The sequence below is a fragment of the Eumetopias jubatus genome, unplaced genomic scaffold (genome assembly GCF_037043125.1).
Source record: "Eumetopias jubatus isolate StellerSeaLion01/CBP00866 unplaced genomic scaffold, mEumJub1_p1.0 scaffold_4, whole genome shotgun sequence".
Taxonomy (NCBI): domain Eukaryota; kingdom Metazoa; phylum Chordata; class Mammalia; order Carnivora; family Otariidae; genus Eumetopias; species Eumetopias jubatus.
Window position 1 is genome coordinate 56,100,146 of NW_028274810.1, and position 20,007 is coordinate 56,120,152.

A 20,007-nucleotide genomic window follows, 5' to 3' on the forward strand; every position below is an offset into this window, starting at 1 on the left:
GAATAAGAGGGAATTCCTCCTGTTGAATGGCCTTTGACCTGGAATATAAGTTGTTTCCTACCTTCAGATGACTCAAATTGAAATATTGGCTCTTTTGGACCTTGAGTCTCCTGGCCTTCAGACTGGAACTATACCATCAGCTTTCTTGGTTCTGAGGCTGGAACTACAGCCTTAGTAGTTAGGAACTACTTAGACTGGAACTACATCCTTGGCTCTCCTGGGTCTCCAGCTTGCCAACTGCAGATCTTGAGACTTGTCAGTCTCTATAATTGTGTGAACCAATTCCTTATAATAAGTCTCTCTACCCCCAACTCCCTTGCCCTCCTCTCCCCTCCCCATTCTCTCTCTCTGTCTCTTTCTCTTATTCTGTTTTGCTGGAGAACTGTGACTAATATAGTATGCTTCTTAAGTCTGTTTTATCCCATTTTTTTTTAAAGTTTATTTATTTATTTTAAAGTTTGATTGATTGATTGATTGATTTGACAGAGAGAGACACAGTGAGAGAGGGAACACAAGCAGGGGGAGTGGGAGAGGGAGAAGCAGGCTTCCCGCTGAGCAGAGAGCCCAATGTGGGGCTCGATCCCGGGACCCTGGGATCGTGACCCAAGCTGAAGGCAGACGCTTAACAACTGAGCCACACATTCGCCCCATAAAATTTATTTATTTAAATAATCTCTATACCCAACATGGGGCTTGAACCCATGACCCCGAGATCAAGAGCCTCATGTTCTTCTGACTGACCTAGCCAGGTGCCCCTTGTTCCATTTTTTAATGACAGCTTTATTGAGATTTGTGACAGAATAAGAAATATATATTTGGGCTTTGTCCCTGGTTCCTGACACAGAGTTTCTAAAATCTTCGGAATTTTCTGAGTAATAGAGGTGATAGAGCATTTTTTGTTATTCATAAAAAGCTCCTTTCAAGCATGTCTGAGTTTATGCCAATAAGGTGACTTAGTGGGCCCCTAGATCACGTCAGGATGGGGCTTGTTGCCAGAGGGACCAACCATGTGATTAGAGAGTTGAAATTTTCAGCCCCCACCCACAGACCTCTGTGAAGGTTTGGGGCTGGAGATTGAGTTGAATCACCAGTGACCAATGGTTTAATCAACCATGCCTACAAAATGGAACATCCATAAAAAGCCCCAGATGATGGGATTTGGAAATCTTCTGAGTTGACAGAAACATTCATGTGCTAGGAGACCAGTGTACTGCAACTCCATGCAGACAGACCTCCTGTGCTGAGACTCTTCTGGCCTTAGCCTAAGTACCTCTTCTTTTGGGGGTTTATTTGTATCCTTTCTAATAACTAGTGATAGTAAGTAAAGTGTCTTCCTGAGCTTTGTGAGCCATTCTAGCAAATTACTGAACTTGGGGAGGTTATTGTGGGAGCACTGAATTTATAGCTGGTTGGTCAGAAGTACAGAGGGCAACCCGTGATTTGCAACTGGCACCTGAGATGGGGGCACTCTTGTGGGATTGAGCCCTTTACCTGCAGGGTCTATGCAAACTCTGGGTAGTGTCAGAATAGAAATGAACCATAAGACACCCAGTTGGTGTCTAAAGAGTTGGAGAATTGGCTGGTATGGGGGAAAAAACTACATACATTTCATGTCAGTGTTGTGAATAAAAACAGTTCAAGATAGAGTTCACATTTCATACAACTCACCCATTTAAAATGTATAATTTATAACTTTTAGGATATTCACAGAGTTGTGCAACCATGACAATTAATATTAGAACATTTTCATCATCCCCAAGGAAGCCTTATACCCATCAGTAGTCATTTCCCATTCTCCCTTTCTCTCTGCCCCTGGGAACCACTAATCTACTTTCTGTCTTCATGGATTTGTCTATTCTGGACATTTCATATAAATGGAATCCTACAACTTGTGGCCTTTTGTGTCTGGCTCCTTTCACTCACATAATATTTTCAAGGTCCATCCATGTTGTAGTTTTTATCAGTACTTTATTTCTTTGTATTGCCAAAAAATATATGACATTTTATCCATTCATCAGTTGGTGGGCATTTGGGTTGTTTCTATTTTTTGGCTATTAAGAATAATACTGCTATAAATATTCACGTGCAAGTTTTGTGTAGACATAGCCTTCATTTCTTTTGGGTATATACCTAGGAATTGAATAGTTGGGTCACATGGTAAGTTTAACATTTTGAGGATCTGCCAGACTGTTTGCCAAAATAGCTACACTTATATCCCCACCAAAAATATATGATGGGTTCCAATTTCTCCACATTCTCATCAACACTTATAAATATCTGCCCTTTCTATTCTAATCATCTTAGAGGATGTGAAGTGGTATTTCACTGTGGTTTTGATTAGCATGTCCCTGATGTCCAATGATGTTGGAACATCTTTTCACATGTGTGTTGGCCATTTGCATATTTTCTTTGGAGAAATGTCTGTTCAAACTGTCCATTTTATTTATTTATCTATTTATTTGGGGGTGCAGAGGAGAGGGAGAAAGAAAATCTTAAGCAGGCTCCATGCCCAGCACGGAGCCTGATGCAGGGCTTGATCTCACCACATTGAGATCATGACCTGAGCTGAAATCAAGAGTCAAACTCTTAACTGGGTGAGCCACCTAGGGGCCCCAAAACTGTCCATTTTAAAATCGAATTATTTCTCATTTTATTATTGACTTATAAGAGTTGTTGATATATTCTAGACATTTAACTCCCATTCTTTGCTTTGCTTTTTCACTTTCTTAGTTGTGTTTTTTGATGTACAAAAGTTTTTAATTTTGGTGATGTCTGATTTACTTTTGTTGCTTGTTTTTATTATATTTTTAATCTTTTAAAAATTTATTTATTTATTTATTTGAGAGGGAGAGAGAGGAAGCAGGAGGAGGGAGAGTGAGAAGCAGACTTCCTGCCGAGCAGGGAGCCCGATGTGGGGCTCGATCTCGGGACTCTGGGATCATGACCTGAAGTGAAGGCAGACACTCAACCAACTGAGACACCCAGGCACCCCAGTGTTTTTAATCTTTTAAAAAAAAAATCCTTGGGGCGCCTGGGTGGCTCAGTTGGTTGGGCGACTGCCTTCGGCTCAGGTCATGATCCTGGAGTCCCGGGATCGAGTCCCACATCGGGCTCCCTGCTGAGCGGGGAGTCTGCTTCTCCCTCTGAACCTCTTCCCTCTCATGCTCTCTATCTCTCATTCTCTCTCTGTCAAATAAATAAATAAAATCTTTTAAAAAAATAAAATAAATAAAATAAATCCTTGTCATTTATTTGTTGAAGGAACTGTGTCACTATGACTTATAACATTTACCATATTCTTAATTTTGCTAATTGTAAACCTAGGGTGTTGCTTATCCCCTACATTTTCTATAAACTGATAATTAGATCTAGAGGCTTGAACAAATTTGGGTTAAAATTTCCAGCAGGACTATGTCATAGGTGGTAGAGTATACATTCTAGATATCTCCTCTTTACATCTCGTGAGGAGGAGTATAATGACTGGTTGACTGTGTGTATGTGTTAAGATTGATGAGCGGGTTGTGTTCTTTTTTTTTTAATTTTTTTTTTTATTTGACAGAGATATAGCGAGAGAGGGAACACAAGCAGGGGGAGTAGGAGAGGAGAGGTTTCCCCGCGGAGCAGGGAGCCCGATGTGGGGCTGGATCCCGGGACCCTGGGATCAGGACCTGAGCTGAAGGCAGACGCTTAACGACTGAGCCACCCAGGCGCCCCAGCAGGTTGTGTTCTTAACAACCTGACCCAGCCATTTAAAATTCCCCAGCAGGGGTGCCTGGGTGGCTCATTTGTTAACCATCTGCCTGCCTTCGGCTCAGGTCATGATCCCAGGGTCTTGGGATTGAGCCCTGCACCAGGGTCCTGGGATGGCTCCCTGCGCGGGGACCCTGCTCGGCGGGAACCGTGCTTCTCCCTCTCCCACTGCCCCCGCTTGTGTTCCCTCTGTCGCTGTGTCTCTCTGTGTTAAATAAATAAATAAAATCTTTTTTTTATTAAGATTTATTTATTTGACAGAGAGAGACACAGCGAGAGAGGGAACACAAGCAGGGGGAGTGGGAGAGGGAGAAGCAGGCTTCCCGCCGAACAAGGAGCTGATGCGGGGCTCGATCCCAGGACCCTGGGATCATGACCTGAGCCAAAAGCAGACGCTTAACGACTGAGCCACCCAGGCACCCCCTAAATAAACAAAATCTTTAAAAAAATAAAATAAAATTTCCCAACAAACTCTTTTGGAATGGTTTATCACCTATAATCTTTGGGTCAGTGCTGTCCAATAGAACTTTCTATAATGATGGAAATATTCTATCTGTATATTGTCCAACATGGTAGCCTCTAACCCTATGTGGCTAGTGAATGCTTGAACAATGCCTAATACAACTGAAAAATGAATTTTAAACCTTAATTTAAATTTAAATGGTCAAATGTGGCAAGTGGTTACTCTAATGGACAGTACAAGTCTAGATTCATTATTTCACCAGAGTCTGCCTTACTTATGCATCTGTTAGCTCAGATTTTTGTAAGAGAAGAACTTTCCCTCACCAAATATGACTACCTTGAAACACAACTCATTCGGGAAAGACATATTATGGGCTTGTTTTTCAAGTGGACACTGAGCCTGCATTGCAGGTCATTTCATTGGAATAATCTGGCCTTCTGGCCCTTTCCAGCTCTGTAAAGCAGGAGAACCATGAGGGGCAAATATATTTAATTCTGGTAGGATAGCTATTGTAGTCTCTGCATCACTTTCGGGGGGCTGTAATAGATGCTACTGATGCTTCGACTTCTCCCCACAGCTCGTCTCTGACTAGCTGCAGCTGGGGAGGACAGTTACGCACATGATGGCTTCCCACCGGAAGCACAATCATCTCTCTCAGTTTTTTGCAGCAGAGAGTATGGGGGTAGTTAATGTCCCCAGCGGCAGCCTTCAACCAAGGGATTTAGAGGTATACATTTAGTTAGCTAAATAAATACTCAACTTCAGAGGGACAATTCTCAAGTGCATATCAACAGTTCTTCAGAGAGTCACACGTGGGCTTGAGCCTCCTTGCCCACAGTGGTTAATCTCAATAACACACCGTTTACTGGCTTTCCCTCCTCTGTTCCATTCTTTCTACTACCTCATTCCAGCTTCTTAGGATCACTTCCTTAATAAACTACCTGCTTCCAAGCCCTTGTCTCAAGCTCTGTTTTGGGGGAAATGTAAATTAAGGCAGGATCTCAAATACTTTAGTCCATGGCATTTATTCACTCAAAAACATTGACTGAGTGATTATAATGGATCAGGCTGTGTATTATGTGCTGAAAATACAATGGTGAATAAGAGATCGAGTCTGATGGGGCACACAGATTAATAGTCAATAACTGAATACTGTAGTAAGCATCATAAACAGGATAAACATGGGTATTATTAGTTGGGAAGTGTCACCAGGTATAGGATTCCCTGAATTGTCCCTTTTGCTAGGTATTAAGAGAGAGTGAGTGACAGGACAAAGCAGACAGAAGCATCTTTAGCTTGGACTTTGTACCCAACTCCTGGGCTTCAGTTTGGGATTGAGGTAAGCCTAAGTGGTATGCCCAGTCTTCCCTTCCTCTAGACCACACTCATTCTGCCTTCTTAGAGCCTTCTAAGAGGGAGTCCCAGGTCAATCACACTTGACTTCAAAAAATTTCAAATTTTTTTTTGCTTCAAAAAAATTCAAATCTTAGCAAGGAACTACTCCCTATCCCCCCAAAATTCCCCAAAGAGAACACATTCTGCCTGCAAAGCCAGAACTTTATCCCTTATGACACAAAACTTTGCCCTTTTGTGGTGTGGCCTTAAAAACTTGACCTTGCCACAACCATAATCCTTTTTAGCCCTATATTAAAGGGGGCAACTTGAGCTTGCTTATCATTAAGAATGTGAAACTAATGTAAGCCCCTCCATCCCCCTTTTTCCATGCCATATTCCTAAGTCTTCTGTTTGAAGGACTTTAGAACACTGTGTATATTTACTGAGAAAACTGCCCTGAGGCATTCTTACCTAAAACTCACTATTTTTAGGCTACTCTGCCAAATTAGTCCTAGCTCTTGGAATGTACTTTCTTTACAAGTATCTTCCCATTAGTGAGGAATTTAGGTTCTGAATCCCAGTAAATGGTGGGGCCATCTGCTGCTTTCAGGGTTCCACCCAGGCTTTCCAGTTTTAACAGTTAAACATGAGGTTGAACTCCATCCAGTTATTACCACCTCATGTCAAATGAACATCTTGGTGATAATCTAGTCTTCACCTGATGCTGAGAATTGATGCTATCTAGAATTTATATGGAGCTTCCTGAATTTTTCCTGTCTTAGCACTTGAACATACTGTTTACTCGCTTATGTTTTCAGCCAGTCTCTAAACTCTTTGAGGCCACAAAATGTCTTATTTACCATTGTCTCTCCAGGGCCTAGTGGTGTCAGTTGACTAAAGGAAGGCTTGTATTAGGTAAAGACTCTTTCAGTTGCTAAAGACAGAACACCCGACTTAGATTAGCTTATGCAAAAACCCAAAACCAAACCAAGCCAAAACAATCCCAGCACATTATTAGTTCATGTAACTGCAAAGTCCAAGCCTCAAGTAATGTTATAAAGAGCTCATCTTTCTCCATTTTTTACTTTCTTCTCTGCTGTGTTTGGCTTTACTCTTAGGTAGGCCTTTAGATTGAGGTCCCTCGTGTAGCAAATGCAATTTTCAGTTCTGATTGGGCCCAATTTTCTTGGTCTGATCCACGTACCTATTCCTAAACCAGTCATAGAAGCCAGGGGAATGTGCTTCTCTGCTTGGCCAGACTTAGGCCACATGTTCGTTCTTGAACCTGGAGGTGAGGGCATCAGCTCCATATAAGTATGGTGGATTGAGACTGGTGTGTGTATTTATGTGCAGGGATATATAGGGAGCATGGATACTGGGGAGCCAAAGCAATTCCACGGTCACTCCCTTTGTAATGAAATGCATTTTCCTGATTTTGGACCCTTGTGGGACACGGATATCTGCTCACACCAGACTTGCCTGTGACTGTCAGCTCTTCCCCGAGGTGGGGGCCACCACTCCAGCCTGGAGTATTTCCCAGGCTCTGTCTACCCTGCTTACAGCTTGGTCCTGCTTGTCCCCTTCCAGCTCTAAATGTTCCCAGCAAGCTGCACAGTGCATGCAATGTCCTTTCAGACACTTTGGCAACTAGTGAGTCATGTATACAAAGAACCATTCAAAGGCAGAATGTGGTCAATTCTCTAAGAGAGTAGTGAAAAGATGTTTGGAGAGCAGAGATCAAGGCATACAACATCTGGCTGGGAGCATGAGAGCAGACAAACGCTTCAGGGACTATCAAGCACCCAAGACAAGTTTAAATGTAAGCTGAATAATGATAATAACAGTGATAGTAATAACAGAAGCTAGTACATATAGGACTTACCATATGTCAGGCCCTGTTCTAAGAATTTTATATGAATTAACCCAATGAACTGCATAATACTGTTTTGTTTTTTTTTTAAGATTTTATTTATTTATTTGAGAGAGTGAGAGAGCATGAGAAGGGAGAGGGTCAGAGGGAGAAGCGGACTCCCTGCCGAGCAGGAAGCCCGATGTGGGTGGGACTCGATCCTGGGACTCCGGGATCATGACCTGAGCCGAAGGCTGATGCTTAACCACTGAGAAACCCAGGCGCCCCTGCACAATACTCTTTTAAGTAGGTACAACTATTCCCCTCATTTTATAGTCAAGGTTAAGTAACTTGCTCAAGGTCACATGTAAGAAAGTGACAGAATAGGACTGGGTTGCTATCAAGCAGTGTCTTAAAGGCCAGGTTACAGTGTAAGACTTGACTTGCAGTTCTTTGAGAAGCTGTTTCATCTTTCCCAATGGATTCAAACTTCCTGACAGCAGGACTGAGTCTAGTTCAGCTTTGTGTTCTCTAGAATATCTAGGTGGGTTACACATTCAAGCAGAAGTTACACAAAAATCCTCTTTGAGTAGACTATACTGGAATGTGCATTGTTAAACAAAATATGAAGCCTTCCACAGTGGTTATAAAACTAGACAGGAAGTTGTGGATCTGACTAATTGAGGCTTTCACCCCTGACTCAGTGTGTGACTGAGCAGATGGCTCTATGCTACAGATTTTCCAACTGTAAAAGAGAGGAAAACAAATATCCAATTACCTCACAAGGACACAGAGAACATATTAACATATTAATAATAAAAAAATACACGTAAATCCTGGCAATACTTGAGTAAAGGTACAAGAAACCAAGTTTATTTTTCCTAGTTTCACCATAACATCAGCAATCAGCAAATATGAATTAGGAGCCAAACATTCTACATACTATGGGATTACAATAGAATAAGACATGATTTTTGCTAGTCCCTGTTCTATAGGATTTAATAGGCAAGATCATTTTGCGTGGTAAACATGTAGACTAATAGGACATCAAAATGGTAAAGTACATTAGAGCTCATCTGGTCCAACATTTATAAATGGAAAATGAGATCCCAAAGGGGGAAAGTAATAATCTCAGCAAGAATATTGTTGTCTTTTTTTTTAAAGATCTTATTTATTTGACAGAGGGAGAGAGCAGGAACACAAGCAGGGGGAGAGAGCGGGAACACAAGCAGGGGCAGTAGGAAAGGGAGAAGCGCGGGGAGCCCGATGCGGGACTCGATCGCAGGACCCCGGGACCATGACCTGGGCTGCAGGCAGACGCTTAACGACTGAGCCACCCAGCGCCCTCAGCGAGAGGGTTGTTAACGGAGAAATACTTATCTTCAAATAAAAGGACTGGGCTCTGGGTTTGAACCTCAGTTGAAGAGGTTACCGTATGTGTGACCTGGGGCCAGGCGCTTAGCTTCTCTGAACCAATTTCCTTGTCTCTAAAATGGGCATAATAAGAACTTACTTCAAAGAGCTGTCGTGGCGATTAAGATCATGCCTGTAAAACTTTCATCTGTGCCTGGCTAAACACCACAAGTCAACTATTATTGTTACCTGTGTAGGAGAAAGGTCTTTTTTAGCTCTTTTTCTACAAGAAAAACCATTTTTTCTCTGGTCAGACCCCATTCATAAGGTCGGAGCAGAACAGAAAGTGCTTTCAACTGCTCGGAGATGGGCGCTGCAGGAACAAGAACCCAGCCATCCAGGGCGGCAGAGCACAGCCCCCCTCGGCAAAACCCATCTTCCATTTCCTCCCCTTCCTTTTCGGGAAAGCCAAGCCCCCCCCCCCCCCCCCCCCCCGCGTTCTGTAATCTTATTTTCCTGCCTCGCCAAGTCGCTGGCTCCTCTCTGGCTGCTCTCTGTGTCCTTTCAGTCGTGCGGGCCCCGCGACAGCGAGGCGGCCAGGACTGGCGTGTCGCTCCCTCCACGCCCCATTCTTCCCCTGGGCTCCAACCGGCCGCAGCTGCGTTCCGAAGCCCGGGCTCCCGCGGGGATTGACGCGCTGGGGGAGGAGCGGTTTCTCGCTGCGCGCCTCTCAGGAGCATTACGGCAGGGCTCGTTCCCGGCTCCGGCCGCCAGCCCCAGCCTCCCCGGTCCGGAGCTGGGACTGGCGGAGGCCGCGAGGGAGGGAGCGCGAGCGAGGAGGCACGCGCCCGCCCGTCCGCGCCCAGACCGCCGCCGCCGCCGCCTTAGCAGCCATGGCCGAGCGCCGCGCCTTTGCCCAGAAGATCAGCAGGTAAATCTCGGGCGCGGGGCGCACCGCCGCAGCGGGAGAAAGAGCCGGTAGCCCTCCCGATCCCGGCCTAAGAGGCGGCGGGTGGGTGTGGCGACGCGGGCGCGGGGATCTGGCGGCCTGGTCCGCGGCTGGGCGGAGGGGGCTTGCGGCTGTGGCGGGTGCCGCCGAGGCCTCGCGCCGCCCTCCAACCCCGGCCCTCAGCCCGCGCCGGCGGCCGATCCTCGCCCCGGGTGGGGGTGGGGGGCGCAGGGAGCCCTGCACACCAGCGCGCCCGCCTCCGCCCGCTTCTCGGCGGCCCGGGCCTGGAGTTTTCGCGGCGGCTTATTGCAGGGCGGGTGGGGGAGCTCGTCGGCCGGCCGATCGGCTCTCCCCAAATTCTTTGTGTCCCCACCCCCGGGGTGGCCGGGGGCCGCCGCGGCGTCTCGCTCCCTCGCTCTCCCCGCCCACCCCCGTTTGCCCCCAGGAGGGTGCGGGGGTCCGCCCTCTTCTCCTCCCCAACAAAAGGTTCGGCGCGCGGCGGGCTCCTGGACGGTGGGAGGCCGTCCCTTCTTCACGCCTCCCACCCTTCCCGAGAAATCTGACAGGAATCCGCTTTGCACCCAGGGGCCAATTCAAAGTGGGCTCTCGCACCCAGAATCTAAAACCTATACTCAAAATGAAAAGTTGAGAGCTTATGGTCTGCACCTTGGGTGTGCAGCTGCCGAATCTTGGACGAAATTGTAGGCTGGAGCTTGATCTTAGTAGCATGTGAATTTAAACGTGCGTCTGTGTTTCTAATGGCACCAGACGAAGATGGATGATAGGCAGTGTTCTTTTTACACTGGCCCTTTGACTCATATTTTAGGAGTCTGGAAGTAAGCAAGCAATCACGGTTGAGATTTCCGAACCTTTTACCTGCCGGTGGTGGGTAGGTTGCCAGAACCAAAAATTGAATTACGGCGGGGGATTCTAACATTTATAGAATTTCATTGGGAAATATACTAATGTGTAAGACACTAGACTGTGTTGGTTTTGTTATAATGTCCTAAGAAAAGAAGCATTCGAATGCATTACTTTTTTGACAATTTTATGTGGTTCTGGATCTTTGTCGTTTGCTGATCTTTCTTAAAGATTTTTGGACCGACCAAACAGGTTCTTTCTTAACCGCCTGAACTTCCAAAGCGTTACTCTGTTTTGTCACGTTTTTCATTTAAAATTAACATCTTTTTGATTTAAACTTTGTGCTTAATTGTTCTTTGAGCTTTAAAACATTTAATTTTATCCTTAAGAGGCAAAATAGCAAGGGGTGCCTGGCTGGCTTGGTCGGTGGAGCATGGGACTCTTGATTTCGGGGTTGTGGGTTCGCTCAGTGTTGGGTGTAGAGATTATTTAAAAATAAAATCTTAAAAAAAAAGAGGCAAACAGCAAGTGCCTAAGAACATGTGCTCTGATGTCAGATGACGATGCCTGTTATTTTTCTAACTTGGCACCTTGATCAAATTGTGTAAGCTCTCTTAAGTTACAGTTTTGGCATCTGGAAAATGGGTATAGTACCAGTACCCTGTTGATAACATTGTGAACATTAAGTGGCATAATTTGTGTGAAGTGTTTAGCATAGTGCATGGCCTTTAGTAGCTATCATTGAACAATTAATAATTGGTATATCCTAGGGAGTTGTGGTAGAGTTAATAGGAAATTACTACCTTTTTTTTTTTACTTTTTTTGCAAAATAACTGGATCTTGTTTCTGAAGGCAATGCCATTGAAAAAATGTATTACTTGACATACATGCTTAGTATTAATTTCTCTTTAATAGAACCAAGTTTCGCTGAGAACATGTGTTGATCAGGAAATTGCACATTAGGGAGTTAGATATGAAATATATATGATACCTGTTCTTCATTCATGGAGTTTGTGCTAGGATTAGACAGAACAAAATACAAGAAAAAAAAGAAAGTTTCACAAAATAACACAAAATTCAAAATAATAAGCCTTGTAAAGTTGTCAGATTAAGTAAAGCAATGGAAATGAGACATTCATTGATTGGAGAAATACTTAGAGGAGGTGACTGGTGATTGATTGGGTATGGAAGGTGAGGAAGACTGAGGAGTCTGGGATGACTTCCAGGTTTCTGACTTGGGCAATCAGGTGGATGATGGAGGCAGTCCTTGAGGTGAGGGCGTACAGGAGGAAGAAGGGATTTGAGGGTGGGAATTGAGGTGGGAAAGAGATGATTCAGTTTTGGACATGTTGAGTTTGAGATGCTCGTTGAGCATTGAAAGAGAAATATTTGTTAGGTTGTTGGTGAGGTTTAAGATGCAGAAGAGAGATTGGGCTGGAGGTCAATAGATTTGGGAATCATCAGCAAGGAGATTGTAATTGAAACCAGAGGAGAAGATGAGGTAGTACAGGAAGAATGCGCGGATTGATTTGGACGGAACTGTTATAGATGACGAATTACTGTGATTGAAAGGTACTTTCATTCTTGTTACCAAGTATGGCCAAATAACACTTCTTTTTTTTTAAAGATTTTATTTATTTATTTGGGGGGGGAGAGAGAGAGAGAGAGAGCGCACAAGCAGGGGAGGGGAGTGGGGGTGGAGGGGGGGAGGGCCAGAGGGAGAGGGAGAAGCAGACTCCCCACTGGGCAGGGAGCCCCACGTCGGACTCGAAACCAGGACCCTGAGATCGTGACCTGAGCCGAAGGCAGACGCTCAACCAACGGAGCCACCCAGGCGCTCTGGCCGAATAATACTTCTGAATAAATTCTTGTTCTGCTTCTTGGTTTCCTACTAGAGGAAGTATAGCACATACTCTCGAGATAAACTGCTTGGGGTTGACATCCTAGCACTGGCACTCATTGAATAAACTTGGGCAAGTTACTTCACCACACTTCTGCCTCATTTCCCCTGTCTATAAACTGGGGATCATAGCAGGACCTACCTTAATGGGGTTGTTATAAGAATTAAATTGGTTCCTGTAAAGTGCTTAGAACAGTGCTTTCTACATAAGTGTCCAGCATCATTACAATATTTATAATGTGGTGTAGGACCTTTTCTTGGAAGTGGTCTTTTTATGATATGTATATATGAAATTTGTTGCTCTGTGAATAGCCTGTTGCCGTTTGAAACCTTATTTTTCTTCTTTTAAAGCTTTATGATTGTTCTGAAACCTTTATTTTTTTTTTAAAGATTTTATTTATTTATTTGACAGAGAGAGACAGCGAGAGAGGGAACACAAGCAGGGGGAGTGGGAGAGGGAGAAGCAGGCTTCCCGCCGAACAAGGAGCTGATGCGGGGCTCGATCCCAGGACCCTGGGATCATGACCTGAGCCAAAGGCAGACGCTTAACAACTGAGCCACCCAGGTGCCCCTGAAACCTTTACTTTAAAAAGAATTCTACTGATTTCTTTTCTGGCTCAGTCATTTCCTAACCCTTTGCATTTAGTGCTGTTATTTTTTGAGGGCATGATTTTGGGATTTCTCAAACTCTTATTTTTTAAATTTTAAAAAAGATTTATTTATTTATTTTTGTGGGGGAGGGGTTGGGAGAGGGACTCTTAAGCAGACACTGCGCTGAGCTGGAGTCCTGTGCCGGCCGCCATCTCATGACCCTGAGATCAGGGATCTGAGCCAAAACACAGAGTCCAAAGCTTAACCACTGTGCCACCCAGGCACCCCAAAGCTCTTTATTTTTTATCACTGATTGTACTACTTACCTCAGCTCATCGTGGAAAAGCAGCATGTATGTTTTATTCATAACAGTTATTGCCTATTGTTTGTTCCCCCTACTTTTGGAGGACAAGGTGTATACATTGTTGATTACCCCCTTTTTAAAGATTTTATTTATTTATTTGAGAGAGAGAATGAGAGAGAGAGAGAGAGAGAGAGAACATGAGAGGAGGGAGGGTCAGAGGGAGAAGCAGACACCCCGCTGAGCAGGGAGCCCGATGTGGGATTCGATCCCGGGACTCCAGGATCATGACCTGAGCCGAAGGCAGTCGCTTAACCAACTGAGCCACCCAGGTGCCCGATTACCCCCTTTTTAATCACACCCTAGGCTATAATAGGTACAATTTGTGGAGTGTTGATTGTAGATTAATGATTTTGTTTAGATTATTTTGTCCTGTTATTTGATATTCAGCAGAATGATGAACATTTGGATACACTTAAAGCACTTTTTACTACATTCTCATCTTTATTACCTAGAGAGGCGGAAGAACATTGTAAAGGATATAGACACCAGGTCACATTGCACGGACTGGAATTCTGCTATACCACGTAATAGCTATATAATTCTGGGCAGTTGATCTAATTTCCCTGTCTTGGTTTTCTCTTCAGTAAAATGGGGATAAAAGTGTCTATGGGTCATCATGAAGATTAAATAAGTTAATACATGTAAAACACTTAAACCGTGCCTGAAACATAATAAGCATTCAACAAATGTTAGTTGCTGCTATTATTATTCCTATATTATTTACAATGATTATTATTCCCATAATCCAGATGAGGAACTGAGGCCTACATACCATGAAATTATTTGCCTAAATTGGGACTCAAACCCTAGTTCTCTGATTTCAGATCTTAAACTTTTTATTTGGTTGTATTTCTTTCTTCTAACAGTGCTGCTGTTAGCATCCCCAAAGTTACCCTTACCTACTTAATCTTTCCTTTATTAATTTGGTATCATTTTGTTGCCTAAGAAGCAGAATTGAATGAAAGGCTTTCATCAGATTTTTATTTTTGAGGAAAATCTTAACATGAGTAGGATTTCCTGGACATAGGCTTATTTATAACCTCTTTTTTTTTTTTTTAAGTTTTGAATCTGTTCATAACTCTGGCTGTACAGGCCCAATCTTTCAGTCTACTTTCTTCAATTCATTGCCAAATAAATTCTTTCCACATAGTATCAACTACTTCTGTGCTGCCTTTTTCATCACTTTGGCCTTTTGTTGTACTCATTTCACTAACTCTTAATGCTGACTGTCTAACCTGTTTCTTGCCCCTGAGAGAGAGAGCAGAACAGTGCAGAGTTACAGAGTTGATCTTTTATTAATGAATGTCTTTTCATTTGAAATGAGGTTTACTCTAAATCATTTCTCTTATTAACATCTTTGTTTCCCTACCCCATCTTTTACTGAAAAGTTCTGGATCACCTAACATGATTCCATTACAACCTCAGCATGCTACTGTTCCTATAGGTCATTTAACCATCTTTCTCCTGAGCCTGTAAGGTATCCCTTCCCTAAAGTTTACCTATTTTTTTTTGTCCTTTGGACCCTATTACCTTTCCACCTCCCCCAGAACCTTGATCTCGTAATTTTTCCTTTCCTTTCTAGCATCTTCAGTCTGTTTCTTTTTATGGATCTTTCCTTTAAACCATAAGACTTACTATGCCTTTCTCATCATAAAACAAAGAACCATTGATCTTCTGGCATTTCTAGCTGCCAACCAGTCATTCCTTTTTTCTAATCACATTTCTCACATGTATGTGGTGCAGTTACAACCACTTTCTGCTTGTTCTCATCAGTCTCTGGGCCATATGGCTGTGCTTCCCGTGGTACTTTATGTGTACTTGAATTATGGAATGCCTGAGGATTAGGAGCCTTTGACTTTTTTCTTCATCACGGATTTCATGAGCTACTGTTTTCTGGGTTTTGTCTTTTTAATTTTTCTTGCCCTCATCCCCCATGCCCCCATTTTCCCTCTACTTTATACTGCTTTTCAGAGCTCTTTGACGACTGGTCTGTGTCTTTTTATCTTGTGTCAGGCACAGAATCTTGTGGCAACTGGACATGTAAGAATTGTTTGAATGAATGCCATCCTGCCACATTGGAGCATCTTTTATTATCTCACTTCTAGATGACCTCAGCGGGGCCAGAGCTGATCTAGTCTCTTACCTCCTGTAATTGAAACGTGTTGCAAATGAAGTCTCCCTAAAATACAGCTTTTATCATGGCATTCTTTTGTTCAAGAATATTATAGTAGCTTCCTACAGTGTTAAACCCAAACTCTTGCTTGCATTTTAAAGTCATCTATAGTCTGGTCCTTTTCTTGTTGACTTATTCTCCAGCTTACATTTTGGACCACTCAGTCTAACATTTTCCTGGTACCCTCACAAATGCTCTGCTCATTTCCAACTCTGTAACTGTTCCGTTTTGGTTCTTTTTCTTTCTTTTTGATATATCCTTTCTCTTTTCTAAATCTTACCCTTTTCTGCAGACCACTCCAATCCACTATACTTACTTTTGGAAAAACCATTTCCTTGCTTTTCTTTTTTAAGATTTTATTTATTTATTTGAGAGAGAGACAGAGAGAGCACAAACTGGGGGAGGAGCAAGGCAGAGGGAGAGGGACAAGCAGATGCTTAACTGACTGAGCCACCCAGGCGCCCCCATTTCCTTGCTTTTCTTTTTTAAGATTTTATTTATTTATTTGACAGAGAGCGAGAAAGGGAACACAAGCAGGGGGGAGTGGGAGAGGGAGAAGCAGGCTTCTTGCTGAGCAGGGAGCCTGATGTGGGGCTCCATCCCAGGACCTTGGGATCGTGACCTGAGCCGAAGGCAGACGCTTAACCGACTGAGCCACCCAGGCGCCCCATCCTTGCTTTTCTTTATTCTTTCCACCTATGAGTGCATTTCTAAGTAAAAGCATTTTTTCTGTTTTTGAATTCATTTGAATATAATCATATTGTATGTTGTATTTTTTTTGTCTTGCTTCTTTTGTTCAAAATTGTGTCTGTGAGATTCATTCATAATGTTCCAAGTAGTTGGAGTTCATTCTTTTTTCTTTATATTATTTCATTGTATAAATATACCATGATTTTCCATTCTACAGTAGACGGGCATTTGGATTATTTCCAGTTTTTGGCTGTTAGAAAAATGTTCCTATGAACATTCCTATACATATATTCTGGTATGCATGTGCATGGATTTCTCTAGGGTATACTCAGGTATGGGATTGCTGGTCCTTAGTTATTCTTTATTGCTCCTCATAGCAGTTTTATTTATCATGGAGTTTATTAGGTAATACCAAACTGTTTTCTAAGATAGCTGAAGAAATATACACTCCCACAGTAGTCTTCCTGTACCTAGTTGGCACCACTTGGTATTGTCAACTTTGTCATTTTTGCCAATCTGATGGATGTATGCATGATGCTGTCTTACTGTAAAAGTTCTGATTTCTATTTACTTGATTACTATTGAGATTGAGCTCTGTTTTGTATGTGTATTGACTATTTGAATATACTCTTTTGTAAATTGCCTATTTAAATCTTTTGCATTCTCCCCCCTTTTTTCCTTTGTATTATTCTTTTTCTTATTGATTTGTGTACTTTATATATATTCAGTGTATTAATCCATTGAATGATATTATGTGTTGCAAATATCATTTCTCACCCTGTGGTTTTTTAAAAACTCTTTTATGGAGTCTTTTGAAAACTAAGTTCTCAGCTGTTTTTTTCTTAAGATTTATTTATTTTAGAGGGAGTGAGAGAGCACAGGGAGGGGCAGAGGGAGAGGGAGAGAGAATCTCGCACAGGATCCGTGCTGAGCACGGAGCCCGACTCAGGCCTCCATCTCATGACCCTAAGATCGTTAACCTGAGCCGAAATCAAGAGTTGAATGCTCAACTGACTAAGCCACCCAGGCACCCCAACTAAGTTTTCAGTTTTGTTGTTGTTGTTGTTTTGTTTTTTTAAGATTTTATTTATTTATTTGATAGGGAGATAGAGAGAGCCAGAGAGCACCAGCAGGGGGAATGGCAGAGGGAGAAGAAGAAGCAGGCTGCACAGGGAGCCCGATGCGTGAGGCTCTATCCCAGGACCCTGGGATCATGACCTGAGCCAAAAGCAGATGCTAAACCAACTGAATCCAGGTGCCCCTAAGTTCCCAGTTTGAATACACTTTTATCAGTTTCTCTCTTTCTCTCTCTCTTTTCTAAAGGTTAGTACTTTTGAGGTCCTGTTTAAGGAATATTTTCCTACCCTGTGGTTGTTAAGATATTCATCTGTATTATTATAAACCTTCTAGTTACCCCCTTTATATTTAGGTTTATATTCCACTTGACTTGATACGTGTATGGTGTGAAATTTTAATTTTTTTCCAAATAGATTATCCTTTCCCCATTGACCTGCCCTGCCACCTCTATAATAGATTGTGTGTCCTTATTTGTGGGTCTTTGTCTGGGTTCTCTCTTTTGTTCCATTGGTTTGGTTATACATATTTTCACCAATTATAAACAATTTTAATTATAATAAGTCTTGGAATTTGGTAGAATAACTCCCCCCACCATTTAAGAGTGTCTTGACTTCTCTTAGCCCTTTGAATTTCCTTGTATATTTTAGAATCTATTAAAAAACAAAAAATCCCCAAGTCCTATTCGTATTTGATTGGGATTACATTGAATCTGTATATCAGTTTTGCAGAGAAATGATGTCTTTATAGTACTGAGTTTTCAAGCCTTGGCCATGGTGTATCTCTTCATTTACTTAGGTCTTCTTTACATCATACAACAAAATTTTATAATTTTCTCTGTAAGGTTCATGCATATCCTTTGTTAGATTTATTTCTAGGTAAATAACCATTTTGTATCCTGCTATATACCTTGCTAAACATGTCAGTTCTAAAAATGTATCTGTGGTGGACGCCTGGGTGGCTCAGTCGGTTAAGCATCTGCCTTTGGCTCAGGTCATGATCCCAGGCTCGTGGGATTGAGTCCCGCATGGGGCTCCTTGCTCAGTGGGGATCCTGCTTTTCCCTCTGCCTGCTGCTCCCCCTGCTTGTGCACTCTCTCTGACAGATAAATAAATAAAATCTTTAAATAAATAAATAAAAATAAAGTGAAACTTGAAAGTTATTTAAAAAATGTATCCATGAATTTTGTATTTTCTGTGTCATCTGGAACTTACGAATTTTTGTTCCTTTCCAAACCTTATAGCTGATTTACATTTTTGTCTTGTCCTGTGGACGGTTATCTTATATTACTATGTGGATTATTACCATTTCTGTTTAACATTGTACTAATTCTGAGCATCCTCATTTTGCTTATGACCTCAGAGGGAAAGCTTTCTATGTTTCACTTCATAGCAAGCCTAATGGTTGCTGTAGGTTTTTTTGTAGATACCCTTTTAATCTGAGTTGCCAAGAAAACAGAGTGAGACAGGATTAAGAGTTGAGGATTTACTGGGAGGCATAATCCCGGGGCATCAAGAGAAAAGGGAGGTGAGGCAGAGACGGGGAAACAATGTAAGGTGATACCTTATCTTATTGGCCATTGCTTCACAAAGGGCTTGGAGAGAGACTGTGTTTGGCAGATATGCTGGCTTGGTCACACAGGATATCTTTGGACAGAGGGACAGTTTCTCACATCAGTAGATAGGAGTCTGGAAGAAGAAGAAATTGATCTACCTGCTTTTGTCTTGCATCCTGTTTTCCATTAGTCAACTCCATCTCCTCAGAGAATGAACTTCCCTTCACTTTTGGGTTGCATCATAGAGCCCTTTGGCAAGCAGTCTGGATGTATCACTACACTTTCAGTGGCTTTTTACAGAGGAGACTTTTTGGTTGCATTTGACAGAAACACCAGTCAGATTAATTCGCTTATAACTGAGTACATCAGGTCTCAGGATACCGAGGGTTTCAGCAGCCTCTTCTCTTCGTGTCTTTGATAGATTTTCCACTAAATGGTTACAATGAGAGTTGACAGACCCAGGCTCAAATCCTACCATTTAGTTCTGGCAGAAAAGATTCAGGAGCTCCATCATTGGTTTGGCTTGTGTCACATGCCCCTGCTTGAACCAATTACTGTGTTTAGGGGATAGGGGATGCTGGCCATTCCTGGATCACATGTCATTCTCCTTGGCTTGAGGAGAGAGGTGATGGTGTCAGCCCCACCCAATCTCAAGTAATGAGTTCTTTGCCAAAAAGAAGAGGTTTCTAACCAAAAGAAAGAGGGGGAAGGTAAATGCTGGTCACACCAAAATAACTGGTATTCTTTAAGTTTGGTCATTGTAACTTGTTCAGCTTCACTATGATTATTTAAATATATAGCAATATAGTCAGTTGTACTACATGTTAAAATTTATATGTAACTGATGAATCCAAAAATATAAAGAAAAGCAGTGTAATGTGAAGCAGCTCTGGATCCCTGTTCCTTATCTTTAAGTTTAGCTCTGATCTTAATGCCAACTCAGCCCTCACGGGAAGGTCTGCTTAGTTTTCGCGATTTGGCTTTCCCAGGCTCCTTTCTGCTGTAGTTCTGCATCATGAGGTGTTTCTCATTTATCCTCTGCGACCAGAAAACTGCACTCATATCAGCCATTTAATGATTTTAATAAACTTTGCTGAAGG

The 20,007-nt window shown here is 42.6% G+C and overlaps 1 protein-coding gene across 1 annotated transcript in view; it reads left to right on the forward strand.

The window, feature by feature from the left end:
• Positions 1 to 9,619: 9,619 nt before the first annotated feature.
• Positions 9,620 to 20,007, forward strand: part of DOCK7 (dedicator of cytokinesis 7) — a 217,923-nt gene continuing 207,535 nt past the window's right edge. Inside the window, exon 1 of the mRNA XM_028106855.2 lies at positions 9,620 to 9,681. Coding sequence (XP_027962656.1) covers positions 9,644 to 9,681 — 38 coding nt within the window. The 5' untranslated portion in view covers positions 9,620 to 9,643. The remainder of the gene's footprint in view (positions 9,682 to 20,007) is intronic.